Source organism: Vitis vinifera, chromosome 3 (assembly GCF_030704535.1).
Source record: "Vitis vinifera cultivar Pinot Noir 40024 chromosome 3, ASM3070453v1".
In the NCBI taxonomy this organism is placed as follows: domain Eukaryota; kingdom Viridiplantae; phylum Streptophyta; class Magnoliopsida; order Vitales; family Vitaceae; genus Vitis; species Vitis vinifera.
The window spans coordinates 20,879,828-20,902,422 of NC_081807.1; the positions used below are offsets into that span (position 1 = coordinate 20,879,828).

Here is a 22,595-nt window from a genome sequence, read left to right on the forward strand (position 1 = left end):
TAAAACTGAATAGCGCTTAATAGTGTTAAGTATTATGTTATTTATTTTTTTAATATTTTATTTCTATTAAATATTTAAAAATAAAGAAAAATCAATATATTACTCTTTCTATTTAAAAAAATTAAATATTTTGATTATTTTTTACTCAACAAAAAATTTATAATAAGTCATAAAAAAATAGAAAAATAACTCTCTTTATCTATATTAATTTCTTCTTTAACTTAGATGATTTTAATTTTTTTTTTTTTGTAGTTTTTTAGTGACTTTTTAAAAAAAGACACAAAAATGGACCTTTTTGTGCTTAAGTTTTTCAAATTAATAGATATTTTTATTATTTTGCATTTCATATTAATATAATTAAAAATAAAAAAATGTTAAAATATCCAACGTGTATAAAAGGAAATGAATCATGGGTAGGAACAAATGGAATTATGCTAAAATATCGTATTTTTTTTATTGATCACCATTTTTTAAAATGAGATCGGGAACTGCATTTTAGTGTCATAGAATGGCCCAAAAAGATTATGACACGTGGCATAATAAATAGACAAATGCATTACGTGTGAGGCGGCTCCCAAAGGTGATGGGGCTGGGGAGAATAGGACTAGCACGTGACACCCAAATACCATATTCTCAAAATCAGAAAATAAATTCACGAATCGAGGGAAACCCTAGGAGAGAGAGGAGAGAATGGGGAAGAAGAAGAAGAGAGCAGCGAAGGTGTTTTGCTACTACTGCGAGAGGGAGTTCGAGGACGAGAAGATTCTTGTTCAGCACCAGAAGGCCAAGCACTTCAAGTGCCATGTCTGCAACAAGAAGCTCTCCACCGCCTCTGGCATGGCCATCCACGTCCTCCAGGTCCACAAGGAGACCGTCTCCAAGTACTTTTGCTCTTCTCCCATTTCTTTCGTTTTCATTCTACTCTATTCATCCTTTCCTTTTCTTCAGCAATTTTGGAGGAATTCTTTATCAATCCCTAGCATCTTCAATTACCCGATTTTTATTGTTGTTTGATTGTTGAAAGTACCGGATTTAAAAAAAGAAAAAATTTGTTTTCCCGATTGACGCTACTGTTGGTTGGTTTTACTTGCACTGATTTTTCTTTCTCTTGTTCAATGTTCACAGAGTTCCTAATGCTAATCCCGGGAGAGAATCCACTGAAATTGAAATATTTGGAATGCAAGGAATCCCAGATGATATTCTAGCTGCCCATTACGGAGAGCAAGGTATTGTTCCTTCCCCGTGCTCTGTGTTGTTGTTTCTTCTTGGAGATTAGAAGTACTGATAGGTGCACACATTTTATTACCTGTTTGCTTAGTTTAAAAAGGAAAAGTCAAGTGGACAAGGCGCCTCTTCAGCAAGGCACATGTCTTGGCATGCAAGGCCCTGTAACTTGGGAGTGGTTGCAAGGCAGTGGTTGTGGCTTGGGTCTAGGCGCGCTTTAAACGTGCCTTTTAAAACTATGCCTGTTTTGAGTGTGTCTTTTAAATTGCTTGTTTTATTTATAAAAATAGTTTTTGTGGTTGGTTAAAGGATTTAGTCAAGTGGAAAGTACTTATTTCTTGGACAGATGAGGGCCGATTGTTTTTTTTGTTCTTATTAGAAATAAAAGATGCATTGATTAAAGATAATAAAACATAAGAAGGATGAGAAATCCTCCCCATGAAATACAAACCTGATCAAAACACCCATGAAAAACGCCGTTTTACAATGAGATTTGTACAAAAAGAATAAAAAGACTACAAAAAAAAAATACAACTCAAAAGCTCAACTTGACTCCTCACCAAGTAAGCTCAATCCTAAGGTGTACATACGGAGTGCCAACTAAACTGAATGAAACTCAAGGGGAAAGGTTTGAAAATATCAGTATAGAAGGCTCAAAAAGACACAAAGAAATGAATCAAGTCCCACATCATCTCAGACGTTTTGCGAGTATCCTGAAAAATCTTAGTATTCCTTTCTCTTTCCACACAATCCACATCAAAGTGAGAGAAACAATTTTCCAAAGAGTTTTGTCTCTAGTAGAGGTCCCAAAACATATAAGGGAAATAACCATCATATCACAAATACTCCTTGGGATGAACCCATACATTCCTAACCTATGAGAATAGCTTGTGCCATAATCCTAAAGTAACCAGACAACGTAGAAAGAGATGATCAATCGTCTCTCCACTCCCCTTACATAGGATGCATCAATTAGGACTAAGGGCTTTGAAAGACCTTCTCAATTGTAGCATGACATTGGTATTTACCTTCTTAAGTGTCATTAACCAAACAAAGGTCATGATATTAGAGGGAACTTTTGATTTCCACAAAAAATTAGTCGGATGAGAAGGAACTAAATAAGATAAATTGGTCTAGGTTCTAGATGAGGGTTGGTGAGATTTTTTGTATCCCCTCTTCTTTTTTATTCTTGCCTTTTAGCGCCTCTTGTATACCCCCTGTATGCATTGGGTTGGCCTTCTGATGCCTTTTTCTCTCTTTACCTATCAAAAAATAAATAAATTGATCAAGGCTAAAAAGAAAGATTTTATTGATAATACTCTTGAAGAAGAGGGTACCCAAGCTTTCACATTTGGGACAGATGGAGACAAGGGTACACGGGAAAGAGAAGTCATTTGTCTTTCAAGATCATTAATCTCCAAATTAGTTAGATTACAATGGAAAAACAAATTCCAAGGATTATAACTACCCAATATAGTTGAAATGGAGATTTCTAGTTGTGACGACTCGTGAACACAAAGGTTGATTCCCTCACCGTAAATGTTCTCAAAAACAAATTTTTGTCCCATCACCCACTACAAAGCGAGTGTGTATAGAAAAAACCCAAAAAATAAGTGTAATGGCTTTCTAGGGACAATGATGTGACCAATGAACTAAATTATTGGAATCCCATCTATTAGGATGTGTCCCGTAGATACTCAAAATAACTTGATGCCAAAGGGCGAAACTGATGAAGGTTAATTGTTGAGAAAATTAACATTTTTCTCTAACCTTCTAATAAGTGATAACTTACCCTTCTTACTCATTTCCTCTTTTACTTCCTTTTGATTGTGATGAGAACAATGAAATCAAGGTTAATGGCATCTAGCTTTTCTATTGAGTGCTCTAAATGTTATAATTTTTGTATACTGGACATGAAGATATCTGTCTATCTTAGTTTATGGAGAGTTAGTCCAAAATCCAATTAATTGGGATCAAATTGTATGTTGAATCATAGGCCATTTTATTTTCTCTCTTCTTCCTTGAACTGCTGTCCACACAATATTCTTATTTTTTTGGATTTTCTTGGAAGTAACCTGGTGTTCCTTGATAGATAGGAATGAGACTCATAAGTGGGCCAATGTTTCATTGGATTGAGTTTGTTCATACTTTGTTGGGTATTTGGCATAGGCTTAATTATAGTTAATCATAGTTACCATGCAAAACCTTCTTCAACCATAGGCTCTAAACAGGGATACATGTTCTATTAAATTCTTGGATGTGAGGTTTTGTTTTCCATGTCCTCTACCCTTATGAACTTGAATTCTAAAAATATTTGGGTTGCTCTTGGAAGTGATGCTTTATGGCTGTAAGCCCTAAATAGTTAATATGGGATGTCAACTTTGGGCTATGTTACATGGATTTGGGTCTGGGTTCTGGTATGAGTATGCGTATAGGTTTTTGATCCCTCGGATTCCCAAATTTTAGGATTCAGCAACTTGACTGGAAAGGATCTTAATAGCTATGCTGGTAAGAGATTAAATTTGTATTACTAGATATCAGGTTAGCTTATTCATGGTTTGGTTGCATCCATAAATCATAATATCAATTTTTATTGATGCAAGTTGAACACTTGTTTGGTCAAAACAAAAGAAATGTGTGTGTGTGTGGGGCACGCACGAACGTGAGTGTTAGCGGCCCCCACATGTATTTTATAAGATTCACAAATTTTGATGCACAATGTATACACATATATTGTATGCTTAGCTCTTTAACTAATTGAATTTTAGGAAGAATGACATCTACTCTTCTTAACTGGAATCGACAAAAGAGAGGGGGGTAAAGGGGTTAGGGGAAAAGAAGAAACCCTTGCCTTCTTCCCATTTTGAGAGGGAAATCCGAAGGTTAGAGCATTCGATTAACTACGATTGCTTTCCATCCATTGTAAGGGGAAAGGGGAGGGGTGTCGGAATTTAGGGAAGGGGTTGGGCTTGGGCTTAGGAAGCTTTAATGCCCAATAGGAATTTCTTTTTTGGGTTCTAGTAGGGGTTTCTTTTTTCTCTTGCATCTCAGTTACTTTTGTGGTTGTTTGTTGTTAGGGTGGTGGGGTTTTCTTCTCTTTTCTCCTACTTGCCGATTGGCCCTAATTGCATACTCCGTGTGTACTTTGTTGTGCCTTTTGGCAAGTGCTTTTAATGTATCTTGCTTATTTACCCATCAAAAAAGAATGACATCTACTCTTCTTGATTTATATACACATATATTGTATGCTTAGCTCTTTAACTTATTGAATTTTAGGAAGAATGACATCTACTCTTCTTGATTTTATGAATGATTACATTAACATAGTAACCCTCTCTGGCTTCTGATACTAACCAGGTATACTTTTTTTGAACTTGTTGGCTAAAGGAGTTAACATAAGTATTGAACATCATTTTGGCTCCTTTAGTCTGAAATTTCAAAAAACAGGAGAGAAAAAATATAGACTAAAAGAAAATGAGGCATCTCTCATCGTGCAACATGGAATTAGTGTAAGATGAAGGGGGAAGGGAAAGGGAGATGTAGCCGTAAGTTTCTCACCTATTTAATTGGGGAAAAATTGTGTGTGTATGTGTGCACATGCATGTATGCATGTGAAAAGACATGAAGATGAAAGAAGGGGTTAGAGTGAGATGAAGAAGAAATTAGGGACTAGGTTAAGACGAAGAAGATGAAGGGGAAGGGGAAGAGAGATGTGGCCGTCAGTTACTTTCCTAAGGTGTTGTTTGGTTGCCTAAAATGTAAACTAAAAAAATGTGGAGGTGAAATTAGTTATTGGAAGAGAATCACAGTTATGGGTCTCTCACCCATGGTCTGTCTCTAGCTGCCCAAAAAAAGGATAAAAGAAATGAGATCAGGGATTAGGTGAGATGAAGATGAAATTGTTATTTTTGTTTTGATCAGTTCTTGTAAGTTTTGGAAGGATTTGTTGCCCTTCTTTGTTAATGCTAATAAATTTTGAATAAAAAAACAAAAGGGTAAAAAGGTACGAGAGAGACCCATGTTGTGGGTTGAGTTTTCATGGTAGTGAGTTTAATGTTGTGTATTAAGCTTTGAATTAGGATTAGTTAAGATTGAATTAAGCATTAATTTGAAATGGATTTGGGTTACTTATAAAAAAAGAAAAGAAATATATATACATATTTGAAGTGGATTTGGGTTGATTTGAAAGTAATTATTATTCATATTAGTTTTAAGTTAATTTAAATTTATTTTGGACTTAGCTAACCCAGTATTCTAAAAAAATGGTTGATGTCACCAAAAGTGTTAACAGAGAGCCATTGCACCCTTGATCAAGGGGTTGTTCATGTTGGTTGACTTGTAGAATGTCAGTGTAATATTACAGACCAGAGTGGGTACCGCTTTAATTGTTAGAAGCCTCAGGAGGTATAGGTGTAGGTGTAGGTGTAGGTGTAAGGTTCCCTTTATTTTATTACTTATATTAGATTTAAATAGTTTAGCTTTATTTTTTGATCCATAATTTAAGCTATTCATGGATTTATTTCTTTAAAATTTATTATTTTATTAGAAAAAGGGCACTAGCATGGATTTCAAATTAAGTACATGTGACCACATAAGAATAGCAAATGGCTAGTGCCCATATTTCCCCATTTCTCAACAAAACTCAATTTTAGTTCCCCTGCTTTTCATTCACTTCCCCATAAAAATCCACTCTTTTCTTTCTCTGATCCCTAGGCAAATCTACTTTCCAAAAGCTCCTTTACTTTGGTGGTTGCAATAAAAAAATTAATTTGAAATCAATCAATTGTTCATAATAAGAGACAAATACTTGACAAGGGTTCTTCTCTCAATCCAAAGTCTAAAAAGTTCTTTTGTTTGCTGTCTTTGGTTGGAAGCAAAGGGGTGTATAGATGATGTTCCTCTTAACTCTTTTTAGTTTTCTAGATTAGTTGGGCCCTTGGTAAGGGTGGGTTGGCTTTGTTCCGTTTTATTTTGTAACTTTGGTTTATTGTGGTGTTGGTTGGTGGTAGCTGTATATGTTTTGTATACCATGGGTTGCTATTTTGGCAGCCTTTTTTAATTTATTTTTCTTTTTATCTATATCTATCAAAAAAATAAAATAAAAATGACAAGGGTCCCATGTATATGCCCATGTCATGTCCCCCTATTTCACTTGATGTACATGATACACATGCAAGTATGAGATCTTTGTTGGACACATCTCTTTTACTTTGGATCTAGTTAGTAGACATAACATTACACATGCAAGTATGAGATCCTTCTTGGACACATTTCTCTTAATTTGGATCCAGTTGGTTGATTTTTAATTGATTTTTTTTTTTCTAGTTGCAACCACCAAAAGGAAGGACTTTGTTATGTGATTTTATGATGATATTTAGTCTCGTTAGAGATAAAAGGGAAAATAGAAAGCAAGTTTTTATAAGGAAGTGGATTGAGAAAAAGTAGTGGAGGAAATAAAAACTGAGTTTGCATGGGTGTTGGTTTGGTATTGGCATTTGACATATTATTTTTTTTATCAAAAAAATTTGTATTATTAAATTACAAAGTCTAATAAATTTTAGATCCATACTGGTTCAATTTTGTAATTTCAAAATAAATAAAATTTAAATGCATAAATCCCTATCCTAATTCCACTAGTTTAAGATTGGGATAATAAATTAAAATTAAACTGAAAAACTAAATAAAATAAATTGATCAAAGAGATAAATACACAACTTTATGCATATTTAACTATATCCAATATACACGCATATAAAAGTTGTGCTTCCTAATAATAAGTTTATGGTTATTCAAAATTTTAATTAGCAATAATTGTTACAGAAATTCATATAAAACAATATTCCATAGTAAAAATTGAAATTTCTAAAAATAAAAACATGACAGAAAAACGACAATTTTTTTAAAGGCCTCTATGCCTTAAAATGATATGGCTTGTATTCGTAGAAATTGATATTATGGCTGCAATGAACAAAAAAGTATATATAGCTCTAAATAAGGTATGGTTCCTATTAAAAAATATTCCTAGCCCAATCATATTCAATTATCCATACCCATTGTTGAAATCATTTTCACCCAAGTTGTATTATAAAACTTCAGAATTTGAAGAATCAGATACCCACACTGAAACCATTGTAGCATAGGTGGTTGCTTTTGTTGCGCATGTGTGTAAATATTCTATGCTATTAATTGTTTGGCATGAATGGATGATATCAATAAGATGAATAAATCTATAGGCTCACGTGGGCAAGTTTGCATCTTTTGAGAAAACACACTTTCTTTTAAATCTTTTTCCTATATCTATTTTCTTTTTCTTTTTCAATTAACAGCCTTTTTGTATGATTTGGATTTGTTTAGTATCTTTTGTTTGATGGTTACATACAAGCTGACTGTGATCATTCATTTTTTTTTTCTTTTCTGGGATGATTTTGATTTGTTTAATCACTTTCATATGATATTTACATACAAGATTAAATGTGATCATTCCCTTGGTAGACATGATGCCTTCTGCATATTTTTTGACTTCATTACTGCTATTGCCATGCACATGTTTTCCCTCCTTTTCTTATATCAATTCAACCTGAAGAATAATGCTGATCTTCTGGATGTAAGCCCTTGTGTTGTTGTGGGGTTTTTTTATTTTTTATTTCCTTTTTTATTCTTCATGTCTTTGGGTGAATATTTTATATAAGAATTATCGTCTCCATCTTTGTATTTATACTATTTCAAATTCTGTTGCAGATGAAGATAACCCTTCAAAGCTAGCCAAAGTCGAGGTCCCACCAACTAACGTTGTTGGTGTGATGCCTCCTGGATCAGTGGGCATGGGGTTTCCGCCGCAATCAACATTTGGTGCAATACCACCAATGTATGCTTTCTTTGCTCAGTTTCTTAAGCTCTTTCCACCTCACTAGCATTATTCTATACAACAAAAGATGTCACATATGCCTATAAAAAAAACTGTTAAACCATACATGGTACAGTCAATGACTCTCAATCTCCAGTTAGACTGAAACTTCTGGTTCTTGAAATGACCTTGTTAGCACTTATGTTGAAAATGAGCTAAGAAAAATGTGGTTTTGCCTTTTGAGGTCTTTTTAATGGGCATTCTCAAAAGTTCAAGAGAGTTGAAATGGTTTTGTACTACCTTATCTTCTCATGCATTTGCATGTGTAATCCTGTCTGTTCAAAATGCAAATGCACATAGGAATATTACTTATTGAATTTTATGTGTCTGTTGCAGTTACAATTCTGCAGTTGCAGTCCCTCCTGGTTGGCCGGTTCCTCGTCCACAGCCTTGGTTCCCACAGCATCCAGCAGTTCCTGTTCCTCCTGCTGCACCCTTAGGACTCGCACAAAGGCCTTTGTTTCCCATACAAAATGTGACACCTCCTCTGCCATCTGCTACACTTCAACCTTCATTTCAAACTACACCACCTGGACCTCTCTCATCTAGTCCTACTCCTGTATCTCAGCCCTTATTTCCTGTTGTTGGTACTGCAAGTATTCCTAGTCAAAATTCACAAGTTACTGCAGCTGCATTGTCGGCCCCCATTACATCAAGCACCCCTTCAGAACTCAATAACCCTTCATACTCCAGTATTAACACATCTATGGTAAATGGCTACCATGCTCCAAGTATTCAAGGTCTGCACTTCTCTCTTCTAACAGGTTTCAAAATTTTGCGAGCCCTTTGTATTCCACGTAGTGTAGTATGGCAATATATTGCTACTTAAAGAGCAGTTTTTTGTGCCTGCAAATGCTTGTTGACATTGAGACGGTAATTGTTTTCCCTGAATGCTATCCCATAAATACATTAATTTTTGGATGCCTATAATAGTGCCTCTCTTGTAGACTTCATAGTCTCCAGTAATTTCCAACATAGCAAATTGACCCTTAAGAAGCACTGAGGATATAGGTACAAGTTGACTGTCCAAACTTGGACACAAGGTCTACAAATCATGGATGGCACAAAAATAATAATAATAATAAAACAAATATGGAAATCTGATTGTTTTAACCTTGTTTATGTGTCCCACAAAAAGACTGAAGTAGGGGTGTCATAATTAGTGTGCTTGTTCAAAAGCAAGCAGCTTGTATTATTTCAGTTGTCAGATGGCATGAAACATTTGTGATCCTTTTGCATGATTGTCAGGCTTAACTGTGTGTGGTCATGTTATCTTCACAGAAATATAGCTATTACACCAACTACAGTTCATTTTTTTCCTTTTTCTCTTTATTTTTTTCTTTTTTTGCGTGTGTAGCTATGAGATTTTTGTTCCCCAAATTTCAAAATTTTCAGTTCAACAATTTACTTATTCTGTCTAGAACCTCAGCATTTAGCATGAATTTGAATTTCTAGTTTACTTATTACAAGTGGTAGCATTTGTTTTCAAAGTTCATTCATTTGTTTCTTTTTTTTTTTTCAATGAGACTTTCATTTATTTCTATTAGTTTTGTGCTTTCAAATTTGAGGAGATGTTTTGTATTTCATGAGTTGGTCTTATGCTGTACTGATTTTGGTGTGCATTATGAATAATGAAGTAAAATGACAGACTTGAATTTTATGAGGAATTGGGTGTGCTACTCTGTACCAGTTTTTGATGTGTGAGAAATAATGAAGTAAAAGCACTCTGTATCAGTTTGTTAAATTGTCATGCTGGTGTAACCTCTCTCTCAACCTCTTCCTTAGCCCAAACCCCTCCCCTTCCTCTTGCTTTCTCTCTCTGGGATTTTGGAAGGAAAGATGAATTTAAAATTTGCTCTCCAAAGCAATAAAATTATTCTGTAAATTTGACCTGTAACTTTCTTTGTTTCCGTTCTTAAAATTATTGATGTGTTTGATCACTCTCAATTTAAACCCACTTTCTTGCGACAGCAGGGACATTAGTCAGTTCACATACATATGCTTCCGGTTCAAACACCAGTGGCCCATCGATTGGACCCCCACCGATGATAGCAAACAAAGCTCCGGTAATCCAGCCAGCAAGTAATGAGGTCTACCTTGTATGGGATGATGAGGCGATGTCCATGGTTAGTTGTTAGTTACCTTTCTGGATGTATCATGCCAATCTTTTGGATGCTGTACTTTGGTTTAACACACTTTAAATTGTGTTTGAAATATCTACAGGAGGAAAGAAGGATGTCATTACTGAAGTATCAGGTGCATGATGAAACTAGCCAGGTAAGTTATGACTGCCTTGTAATCTTATTCATACAACTAGGTATACGTTGTATTAAATTTTGATCTTCTAAAAACATGTGCAGAATTTTTGTTCTTTCATTTTTGGAGGTATTTTCTGAATGAATACCATCTTGAATTTTCTGTTAATCCAAGGGAGGACACACTTTTGTGGACATATATGAACCCTGATTCAAATATGATAAACTAGTGCCAAACTTATTGCTTGATTGTGCTTAGTATGCTATTTCTAACTGTCAATGTCCAGTTTCCAACAAATTCTCCTGGTTTTGTGGGCATCAAAAGATTCAAGTAGGTATTCACATTTTCTTTTCTACTGGTTAGTATTTTTACAAATCTGACAAGCATGTGGCAATGGCAAGGTTTACTTCAATCTACCACTGGCCCGTCACAAAAACCATAGTGTATGTATTTTATTTGTTTCAAATTTGAATTTGTTTGCTGGTATTTCCTTCTCCCTATGCTTGATTAAGTGTGGGGTTTTGGATGGAAGGCGAGCATGGCCAACTGGCTTTTTCCATTTGTAGCATTTGTTGTAATCTTTTATGACCATGCAGTGCATTCAAACTTGACCCAGGTCAGCTTCTGTCTTAAATTCGGTTATCTATTGGATACCCACAATCTCTTCATCTGGTTTGATTCCAAACGTAATGATTTGCAGTTAAGAGTTCCATATTTGATACATTAAAAATTGTTTTGTTTCAGATGAACTCAGTTGATGCAGCCATTGACAGGAGGATATCTGAGGGCAGACTTGCTGGTCGAATGGCTTTCTAGCTTAACCGTAACATAGAGGGTTCAGAGTCGATGCTCCTTCATCATCCTTCTTAGATTAACACACACACAAGGGGATTTTAGTCCCTGACCTTTCCTTCTTTATTGGTTCAGGTCACTGGTATCATCCATCCCTGTTGTATGACCCTTCTTGTTAGAAGGGAGATTAGATAATAGGGAGCCATTCTTCCCCCTCAAAGCAGTATTTTGAACAGAAATAGGAATTTTTGGATGTTCTTTTTTATCTTGGAAATTTATTCTAAAATTCGGTATACAAATTTACTTATTTGTTGTTATTGATGCAAGTCCCCAATTCCATGTATTATTTTGAGATGTGGTCTGTAGCAGAGCCCCTTTTTTGAACTGTAAAGGAAGCCAGGGTGGTTGTACTTGTGCATGGGTGGTCATCTCAAAGATAAGACTGTAAACCTAATAATGAATACGATGATCAGGTGCAGAATAGGAATACAAGGTTCCGTTACTTATCAGAAAGGTATAAACTCCAGAGTATAAGTGAAGGAACTTGGTATTTAATTAATTAACCAATGGATGCAGCTTCAAGGACTAATATACATCATGAATACAACAATATGCCGCAATGGAATGACCAACAGACATGTGACTTGATCAAATAAAGGAATAAAATGACCAAGTGACATGTGACATCTTGCATGGGTGAGATTTTAGATGGCAACTTGAGTAAATCCATTTATTTCTGAGATTAGATTAGACTTGAAAGTTGTTTGAATTTTGTGGAAAGATCTGAAAGAATGGTGGTTCTTTCTTATTAAAATTGTTTTTATTTACCCAATTATCACATTTCATCACAAATCAACCCAAATTTTCAGCAAAATTCATAGTGAAATAGGCTTCGAATTCAATTGCTACATAAACAAGATTTGCAAGAGCACTTCTGAACAATGCCTCAAACTCATTAGCTCCTAGAACCACCTCATACCTTCATTCAAGATCAACCTTTTAATATATAATCAGTTCAGATTGAAGGCCGAAATCAACCCAGTCAAGTTTCATGGCTAAATACAATCCAGATCCTACTCATACACAAATCAGCCCATATTTTGAACAAAATTCAATCCAGATTTCAAAGGGAAAATCAACCCAGATTTTTGAAGATAAGGCAACACACCTTTTGATCAAAATTCAATCTAGATTTCCAAGGAAAATCAACCCAAGTTTTTAAAGACAAGTCAGCCTACATTTGACCAAATTCAGCCCAGATTTTCAGAGACAGACAGGTTAGCCCAAATTCTTACCAAAATATACTCCAGATTTCAAAGGAAAATTAGCTTAGTTTTTTGAACCAAAATCAGTACAAATTTGGTTAGAATATCAAGTAAGAAGTGAGAATAGGTAAATGATGATTTCATTGAAAAATAATCCTAACAATTAGTCAAGTAAATCAAATAAAAAACGGATTCCCACGAATATTCTCAACAAATGTTATTGGCTTAAATTTCATCCATAAAAATCGACATGCACAAACCGCATGTATCTAATTAGTCAAGCTAAACTACACAAATAAAAAGGGATAAGAGGAGACCATACCAAAAAAAATGGCATTCTCAGTGTCTGTCATTTGTCTTCACTTGAATCCCCACCTTTCTTCCAAAACAAATCTTAGACTCGATTGGCTAACTATTTTAAAAAGTAGTTCCAAAAAATAATTTATGAAAACAGTTTTTAAAAATCGTTCTCTAATGTTTTATAGAATAAAATTCTATCTAAAAACCTGAAATGTTTTTAACCTATTTTTAATATTTTTGAATATATTTTAAAATAATTGTTCTATCTAATACTTTATTTTTAATTATTTTACATCTTTATATAATTATTTTTTTTAAACAATTATAAAAAAATAAGTGAAAATAATTAAAAGATATTCTTTAAAAACACCTTATTTTTTATTTTTCTTAAGAAAACAGAAAATAATTTCTAAATTGAAACTGTGTTTTCTTCTTTTTTTTTTTTCTTTTTTTCCTAAAAAAAAAAAAAAAAAAATTGTCCTTGAAAACAGTTGCTAAACGTACCCTTAGCCTCTCCCTAGGATTCTTACCCAAAAATTTCAGTCGTGTCCTTGTTGCTAAAAAAAATTTTGGTTCCCTTTCTGGCTGCTACGGATCCCTCGCCTCTTGTGGTCGTGCTCAAGCAACCATCAAATCCAATGAATGTAACAAAGCCCAAATCATGAACTCAAGCCCAAACCCAATACAAAACAATATGAGTAAACAAGAGCCCATGACCGAGAACATCCAATTTTCACTTTCTGTTTTTTTTCAAAAATTCCTTTATGAAATAATTTTCTTGGAACCATTGTGCATTGATAATATTTTGTTATATTATATTCTTTTTTCTAATAAAATTATTTGAAATTTGTAACTCTCAACCGTGTAGATATTGTTCGCTTTGGACCAAAATGGACCCTCACGGCTTTAAAAGTCATCTACTTAGTCCCTATCCGATGTGGGACATCACAAACACCCCCCCAAACCCCCTCAAACCCCCCCATGCAGAGTCCCATGGGATTACGAGGCCATACAGACGAACACTCCTACGAGGCCAAACAAACCTCACACCGAGGTTGAGGCTCGGCTCTGATACCATTTGTAATGACTCGTTCCCAATCGTGTAAATATTGTCCGCTTTGGTTTTAAAATGCGTCTACTTAGTTAAAAAAAAGTCTCTACATATATAGCGTCAGAAACTTTTTCCCCTATCCGATGTGGGACATCACAAAATTCCTTTAATATATTTATATTTTTATTTAAAAGTTAAAAGCTACTTTTATTAAACATGTTTTTATTATATTTTAAATAAAAATTAAATCGTTTTAAAATTTCATCAAGCATATTTTATATAAAATATTTTATTTTAAATTTATTTTCTAAAAATTTCATTAAAAATTTGTGGTGACAAGGTTTTCGGTGTTAGTCAAAATACTTGTATTGACATTATTTTATTTTAATAACTAAAATTATTAAAAGTTAAATTAATATCTTATAAAATATTACAACTTCATTAACTTTTTTTTCCAAATAAAATAATAAAAATTAAATAAAATGAAAAAAATGAATATTTAAAAAAAATTGAAACGGAATCGATTGATATTTTTATAATTTTTAAAAATAGGATTAATATGATAAATATGGAAAATAATTAAAGGTAAAGGCATAAATTAAATAGAAAGGTAATATAAATATAAAAAAAAATCTATGGATTTTAGAATTGATTTTTGCACCCAATCCACGCGTAATCGGGTGTGGCATCGGTTTGGACACGATGTCGACAAAATTTCAAAATTTATCAAATACGGGAGATATTTTTAAATAAGGAAGAAAAGTAGTTGTGGGGCTTCACAGCTATAATGTGAAATTTGGAATTTCGTGCCCCCCTCCCTCTCCCTCTCCCTCATGGTGTTGCCATCGCGATGACCTTTAGAAAGAAGATTCCATATTGAAAGCAGAGCATATAAATTTTCCACAGAAAGCAACGGGTATAATCTCCAGTGGCAGAGGAAAAGAGAGAGCATTATGCCTGGAAGCTGCCTGTGTTGCCCATATTCATTGAATGAAATAGACATGAGAAAACCCCCACACCCCCCCACAGTGAACTTAATCTCACCCTGCTCAACTTACCCTACATTTCTTAATTTCAGTCAATTCACCTGCTCTGCATGTTTTCTTCCAATCCGGGCCCATAATTTTTTGGGCGCATTTGGGTCAAGGTCGTCGCCCCAAAGGATTGTTTTCGGTTATCTTACTCCACATCACACAATGGAATATATTAGAATTAATTGAGTAAAAGGAATAAAATAATTCGTATATTTGTGAATTTATCCTCTTTCTCGAGAACCATATGATAATTTTAAGTAAAAAAAAAAGTCAGACTCAACACGCTTGGATACCTGAAATACTACCAATAATTGTATTAATGCATATACGTCTCTCTCCCATCAATTGATACTAGTTAAAGTAATGGAAATTTTTATATTTGTTTGATGATAAATTCAAGAAAAATAGAAGATATAAATCTAAATAAGAATAAAGACCCCCTTAGGAATGAAAATCTACTCATTGTCACTCTTTTTACAAAAAGTGGATAGATAAATTAATGTATTTATTGGATCCGTTGGGATAGAGGGGGCTCGAAAGTAGCTTCCACCTTTGAAGAGTAACTCATTTATGATATAAATATCTTTAATTATTTCGAGTATTTACAATATGTTTTAAAAAAAAAGACTATTTTTGTAGCAATAATACTCAATTTAATGTTACATCTCAAATGTTGTGATATAGGTTATAATATTAAAATGGGGTATTTTCTTTTTATATAATCAAATAGGTTATATGCATCTTAAGGTAATATACCTTGGAAAAAAAAATTAAGTGTGATTGGGATGGGTATTTTCATTAAGTTTACTCAGCAATTTTAATTGGCTTAGAGAGCATCTTCTCAAAATATTCCTCTTTCTGATTTATGATTACGTTTTATTCAATCTCTTACATGGGATTATATAGGTGTGACAAATGAAAGATTTGGGTCACTTCAAGTTTTTATATGTTTATATATATATGCTAAATTTTAATAGAGGTGACTTAAAATTCAATGATGCATGTCCATGTCCATGTCCACATAACAAACACTTCGAAAAGGAACTTTATTTTTGTCTAAACAAGTGTGGGCCTAAATTGGGAAATCCCAACCCATAATGTCCACATAAAATTAAAGATAGAGACGCTTGAAGTTGCTAAGAAATTACTCAAAAAAAAACAAAAAAAACTATGTGTAATCATATTTTACATGGTGATATCACAAGAAAATATTGCTCTACTCAAATTTTATATTTTACCATTCTAGAGGTGAGGTTTAAGCCCATTTGGCCAGGAGGGACATGCAACCAGCCCCAACGAGAAGTGAAATATTGGCCCCAACTTGAAGCCTTCCATTACCCTGCATCCTTGGGTTCATGAAATCCGCTGCTAGAAGATCCACCAGCGCCATATATACCAAGATTCCGGCCGATGCAGCATTGAAAATCCCTTCAACTATGAGTGCTGTTGAACTGTTTTCGTCATAAACATTCGATATCCCGATCCCAATCGCTATCCCAACTGGGGTTGTTAGGGAGAAGAACAGCGCCATAATTGCAGCAGCCCGAAGCTTAAACTTGGCCTATACATACAAAATCCACCATTGAACAAGTCAAACCTCAAGAGGTGGCATAAGGGTCTACAAGTCCTAAAGAACAAAAAGACTCTTTTTTTCAAAATCATGACAACACAAAAACATGAAAGCAGAGACAACTTTGTTCAACAAAAAGGGCTTTTGATATGACTATGGCCAAAGCTAGAGAAGATTTTAGCATTCTTTTTGCGAAAAATCCAAAAAAGAAAATACCGAAATTAGGATATATATTGAGTTTGAAGCTATATACCTGAACAATGCAACCTCCAAGGCCCATGCCTTCAAAAAATTGGTGGAAGGTGAGAGCAGCCACCAGAGGCTTTATTGTTTTTGGACTCTCAGATGCTCCTAATGATATTCCAATGATTACAGAATGCACCACAATTCCCAATTCCAAAACCTGAATCATTCCAAAAACACCAAATCAAGCAAATTAATTGGCGTGTTTTTGACCAAATAAATCAAATCCCATTTGGGATTTTCATCATCAAGTACCTGAGAAATCACACGATGTCTGATGAGTTCTGCAGAACCCATTTCCTCAGCAGAAGATGCAGATCCGTGAGCATGGCCATGAGTGCCATGTGTGTGAACATGAACATGACCTTCATGCTCTCCAGCCTTCTCTTCATCTCCCACAGCTTGCTGAGCCTTCTTGAAGTGAGACCTACTATAGTAAGAGGTTGCACAAGCATCCACCATCAGTGTCCCAATGGCCGATACCATCGCCACAAAGCCAGTAAATGGAAAATTCCCCCAAGGGTTCTCACTGAGACAGGGCGAGGTTAAGTTCTCAAAAGCATCAGGAAGTACGTGAATGAACCCCGTCGCCAGAATCACTCCGGCTGCAAACGCCTTTATAATAAAGAATACATTCTTTTCAGGGTGAAGAGCCGGTATCGTCTTCCCTAGAATTGGTATACACACCCCAATTGCACCACCAGCCAGTATGGCAATTATAGCTGCTATCTTATATCTAAGAGCTTTATTTTTGTCTCGATCTCCATCGTCTTTGTCACATGTACAGTCTCCTAAAACCAGTGTTGGAAGAGTTATGAGAAAGAGGATGAACAGTAACCTCAGAAGCTTGTCCATGGCAATGAAAAAACTACTGATTATGAGGAGGAGAAGAGAAAATGGGGTGAAAGATGGAGTGCGGTATCGGCGGAAATATATAGAGTGGGGCTTTGATTGATGAGATTATATCAAGAAGAGTAAGGTCTTCGGTGATGACACTTTTTCAAGAAGATGGTTAAAATTACTAAATGGGTGTTTTCCGATTTTCTTTGTCTACCTAATAATGGAATCCCCATGAGGGCAAATTAGTCATTTTTTAATGCTATCGTGAGCTATAGGGGGTGGATTACTCATTTGATAATATTTTGACTAATGAGATGAGGAAATAATGAACTCATTTGAGATGGGTCGTTTCTTCCTTTTATTTCTTTCTATAAACGTGGAGAGTGGTGATGGTCAGGTTGGGGTAAAATGGTCAATTTCTAATATTGATATTAATGAGGCGAGGGAATGATGAGGTCAATAGACTTAAATTAATTAATGTTTTCCAATTTGGTGTTTAAGGAAAAAATAAAGTGGCATGTCGACACAAAGAAATTTAAATTTCTTTGTTTTTTTATCTTGATTTGCTAAAATCTATCCATATCGTTGACATGTATAATTTTTAAGATTTTTTTTTTTTTGCTTGTTTTGTTATTTGTGTATATACTTGATAAAAATTTAAACAAATCTAACAAATGTAATTAATAATTAGTGCCCATCAAATCATTTTTGTTATTTGATGTGATATAACCTTTGTGTTTGTGGGTGTCTTTGTCTTCATAATTCTCTTGTTTTAAATTGGTTAAGGGGCAAGATATTTAGAGACGAGGGAGGAACAAATTGGTTAATGGTACACAATGGGATAAATTAGGGAGGCCCGAATGAGAAATTCTCCTACACAGATCGAAAGGATTGGCCCTTGACCCGTCCCGAGCCCACCGCCCGTTGTGATTCCTACGGGAGAAACATGGGGCAAAGATGAACGAGATAAGGTTTGAATTGAAGTGGGGTTGCATGTGAAAAGTTTTCTGAAACTTGGACCCATGGGAACAGGGCCAGAGATTCCACAGAGCACGACAATGTTGAATTCTAAAAGGATGGGAAGGGAGGGAGGGAGAGATATGGTCCGTGTGGCTAAGGTGAGTGGGTTTTGACTTGACCCAATTCTTCATATTTTGTCTCATCTATTTACCACCAGAGCTTTCTAATTCGTGCCCACTGCCAACTATTGAAGGCTTTTGCGGTTGTGTGATCACAATTCAGGGTGCGCCCTCCTTTTCATTCCAAATCAAAAGGTATAGCAAGGATCACTCCTCTCTTCCCCTTCATTCCATCCACTTCATCATTTTCTATTCTAAAATTTTATTACTTTATATTTTATATGTAATCTCAATAAAAATATAAGTATAATACAACCCCTTATGTCAACTTCATAAAAACTCAAAAGAGAAAATAAGATTCTATTTGATAATTATTTTTGAAAATAACTTTTTAGAATTATTTTTGAAAATTAGTTTCTAATATTTTATAAAATAAAAATCTATTTAAAAACTTTAAATGTATTTAACATATTTTAAAAATAATTTTTATATCTAATATTTTATTTTTAATCATTCTACCTATTTATATAATTATATTTTAAAAAATAATCCAAAAAATTAACTAAAAATATATTTTTTAAAACACTTTATTTTATGTTTTTAAAAAGATAAAACAGAAAATGATTTTTTTTGCCAAACATTTTTTTTAAATAAAAAATAAAAAATTATTTTTAAAAATAGTTGTCAATCTAAAGTTTGTCAAAAAAATCAAATGATTTTTTTATATTTATTCTTTGTAAAGATATTATTTGCTTATTTACAACACAAAAGTTTTTGAATTAAGCAAATCAAAATAATAATTTTTTAATGCACAAATTAAAGCATGACTAAATATAAAATGATTTTTTTTTAATATAAATCAAAATAAAATTATAAGAAAAAAATTATTATTATATTAACCCTTTTTTTATAAGCTCTTTGCTACCATATTGAAAAGGTACTCTCAATATTTTATATCCAATGTTTTATGATTTTATATTTGTATATGTAATCCTAATTTTAGTTATTTGTATCCTGATTCAGTCACTTAAGTCGAATTTAAAATCCAATATGATATTAAGATCTATTGTTGTAAACTCTTTGTATTAAGTATTAAGTTAGATACGTTGGTTTGGGGATTGGGAAAAGACTGAAGGGCAATTGTGTTTTTATTAATGATAGTTATAAGAATATTTGGTGAGTGGTTGAAGCCTACCATCAGAATAAATTTAATTTATATTCAAATTTCAAACATCGAATGGGTGGTTGGGAGAGTGACTGACCGTCTGACTTATTCGGGTTCAGATTTTGTTCGCCGGTAGGGTATGCTTTGCTTTCTATACCCATGGTTTCATGTTATGCTTAATAGTTTAATCAACATTTTTATTTTTTAAAGATTTGTCCTTCTTTTTGGAATCCAATATTATACTGCTTACCCTTGTTATGCTTTGCTTAGAATGTGAAAAGTATAAACGTAATTAAAGATATTAAAAATATAATTAAAAAGTGTGGAGAATGGTTGAAAGATTTTATTATTAATTCCTTAAAATGATTAGGCATTTATTAAAATTTTTAAAATCATTTTGAAAAAATAGTGTTTGTATTTACATATGCTAAATATCTTAATACATTCACCCAAATTAAAAAAAATTTAAGACAAAATGATCATTAGTAAAATAACTAAAATGTCTTAAAATTAATATATTCGAGGATTATACTTTCCAACATCTTTAAGGTCCTTTGAAACTATATTTTTTGAGCAATCGAAACATTCATTGGCAATACCCATCGTTTTTTTTTTTCAAATTTTTTTTTGCTTTTAAAACATTTTAAAATTATTCTGAATTATTTTTTAATTATTTATAAGCTTTGATAACATTTTGGTTTTTTTATTAACCTTTTGATTATTATCCATTTTTGTCACATAAGATGATAAAATGCTATTGATGTTTTATTTTTAAGAGAAAGTATACAAATTAAATAATGACACTATACTAATAGTGCGTTTGATAGTGATTCTAGAAAGCATTTATAATGTTTTTAACATTTGAAAATTTTTTATTTTTTAAATGTTAGAAAGATTATAAACATTTTTTAGAATTACTGTAAAACCCATGTTTGGAAGAAACTCGAAAATTCCAAGGTGTCCGTCCATATTTGCTGCTGCAAGTTTTGAATTTTCTAAGGTTTAATGAGAACGCACCATAATGAAGTCAACCCTCATTCACATCACATGGGCACTGGGCACACACAGGAAGAAAAATAAACCCTTCTTTCTTCTCTTTTCCTTCTATGCATGATTGTCAATATGCCATGCTCACAACTCACAACCGTAATTCATCCTTAAACCAACAACTTTTCCCTTCTTAAAGTGCTTCTTAAATCATATTAAGAGGTGGTTTGGGAGTGATTGTGAAGGAGTTGGAAATGATTTTTATGAGAAGTGTCCAACAAGTTTTTAAAAATTATTTTAGAAGTTATTTAAAGTGATTTCTAAATAATTTTTCGGTAAGTAATTCTTAATGTCATAAAAAATAGAGAATGCGATGATAAGAATGTGTTTAAGTATGTGGGAATAGAAATAAGAATAAGAATTAAGATCATAATGAAAATTTGATTACTAAAAAATCGGTTCAAATGCCCCAAGGATAAAGAATGGAACAAAAGAAGAAGAAGAAGAGAAAAAAAAAAAAAAATTATCACGATATACATGATTCTTGAAAATTAGTAAGGAAATGAATGTAAAGAAAAATTGTTTTTTGGAATCAAATGTACCCTAACTTGTTTCACATAACCTCAATCATAAAATTGTTGACCAAGAACAAACTTCTTGAGCTAAAAAGGAAAATAACACAGGAAAAGCAATCCCTAGCGTTGCTTGGCACCCCATATAATTAGTCAATCTTCAAAATTGAATAATCAAAAATATCTTTCCTGAGAGAGTGGGAAGACCAATGCACCGTCTGCTAAAACCTATCCAACCATCCTACTGTCTTTTAGAAATTCTTCCAAGCACCAAATTAAAGAGTCAACCCATGTGTATTAATGAAAGTGGTGGGACATAGATTCAGACTTCAGAGACAGAAAAAAAAAAAGAACAGTTGGTTACATTATAAGCAGCAAGGCATGGCAGCAAACCAAATATATAATAATTAGAGTCGCATGCTAAACCTGCACCTTTGTTTCTTTTTAATTCAGAGGAGATATTTTTTTTTTATGCATATAAGCACTGCCAAATCATTCAATAAAATAAGCCCAAATGTCAAATAAATAAGAAAACAAAGTCTAAATGGCTGTTGGATATGCCTAATGGTCCTCTGAGCTTTTGATTATGTATTGAAATAGAAGTCAAGTAATCTCAATGACAAGTACCACCAGTCCCTTAAGGTCCATTGAAATCATAGGGCTCCTGCAACTATTTGGGCCTCTTCAACTTTGATAGTGGTCTCTCCTGCAAAATGTATTTGAGAGTCTATTTCACAGTGCTTTTTAAAAACATTTTTAAAATTTACAAAGTACTTTGATAAGTTGAAAAATCTGCTTTCTAAAGAAATATTTAATATATGATTCTTCTAAAAACTTTTTCAACTAAAAGTACTCTCAGAAGCACTAGTGGTGGTTTTTAGTTGACAGAGGAGGAGTAAATCCTGGCAGAAAAGAGTAAATGAGGGTCCATGAGGCTGATGCTTTAGTTGAGGAAGAGCAAACGCTTGCAAAGAGCACATGCCTTATGGTCTAGGCTTCCCTGATATTTAATCTCTGGCTTGGTCTCATCTCTATTGTGATACGGAGTTTAATTCAACTTTGTTTCAGGAGTGTCTATTCTCCTAACATATATGGGGAATCAAGAGGCTGTTAACAGTGAGTTTAATATTCGTATCCTAAATACTGCAGATACTTTAAGCCTGTTCAAAAGTGATAATGGAAGTGTTAGGACTAAAAGCACTCTGACCATGATCATTCCCAAATGGGCCCTCATCCATGCGGCTGTAGTGATTCAAAAATTTCCAAGGCTTGAGAGTAAAATCTCAAAGACTCGACTGGTCATTTCTGACCTA

The 22,595-nt window shown here is 33.6% G+C and overlaps 2 protein-coding genes across 3 annotated transcripts; one reads left to right on the plus strand and one right to left on the minus strand.

Moving 5' to 3' along the window:
- The first annotated feature begins 578 nt into the window (after positions 1–578).
- Positions 579–11,493, plus strand: LOC100251787 (protein SUPPRESSOR OF FRI 4). 2 transcript variants are annotated; one of them, XM_010649915.3, is made up of 7 exons: positions 579–881; positions 1,126–1,226; positions 7,963–8,089; positions 8,465–8,868; positions 10,100–10,254; positions 10,352–10,405; positions 11,129–11,493. In XM_010649915.3, exons 1-7 carry the CDS (start codon positions 691–693, stop codon positions 11,198–11,200), a joined length of 1,104 nt encoding a protein of 367 aa, XP_010648217.1. In that variant the 5' UTR covers positions 579–690; the 3' UTR covers positions 11,201–11,493. The 2 variants fall into 2 exon arrangements, with proteins under 2 accessions (XP_010648217.1, XP_019074683.1); XM_019219138.2 differs by having other exon boundaries at positions 10,103–10,254.
- Positions 11,494–15,858: 4,365 nt separating this feature from the next.
- Positions 15,859–17,659, minus strand: LOC100255284 (zinc transporter 8). Its single transcript, XM_002264585.5, has 3 exons — positions 16,895–17,659; positions 16,650–16,799; positions 15,859–16,387 (listed from the first exon to the last, which is right to left on the minus strand). Exons 1-3 carry the CDS (start codon positions 17,492–17,494, stop codon positions 16,082–16,084), a joined length of 1,056 nt encoding a protein of 351 aa, XP_002264621.1. The 5' UTR covers positions 17,495–17,659; the 3' UTR covers positions 15,859–16,081.
- Between the last annotated feature and the right edge of the window lie 4,936 nt (positions 17,660–22,595).

Coding starts and splice junctions, on each gene's coding strand:
- LOC100251787 (XM_010649915.3), top strand. CDS start 691: ATGGGGAAGAAGAAGAAGAGAGCAGCGAAGGTGTTTTGCTACTACTGC. Junction 8,090..8,464: donor TTTGGTGCAATACCACCAAT/GTATGCTTTCTT, acceptor TGTCTGTTGCAG/TTACAATTCTGCAGTTGCAG. Junction 10,255..10,351: donor ATGATGAGGCGATGTCCATG/GTTAGTTGTTAG, acceptor AAATATCTACAG/GAGGAAAGAAGGATGTCATT.
- LOC100255284 (XM_002264585.5), bottom strand. CDS start 17,494: ATGGACAAGCTTCTGAGGTTACTGTTCATCCTCTTTCTCATAACTCTT. Junction 16,800..16,894: donor GACATCGTGTGATTTCTCAG/GTACTTGATGAT, acceptor GGAATGATTCAG/GTTTTGGAATTGGGAATTGT. Junction 16,388..16,649: donor TTGGAGGTTGCATTGTTCAG/GTATATAGCTTC, acceptor TTGTATGTATAG/GCCAAGTTTAAGCTTCGGGC.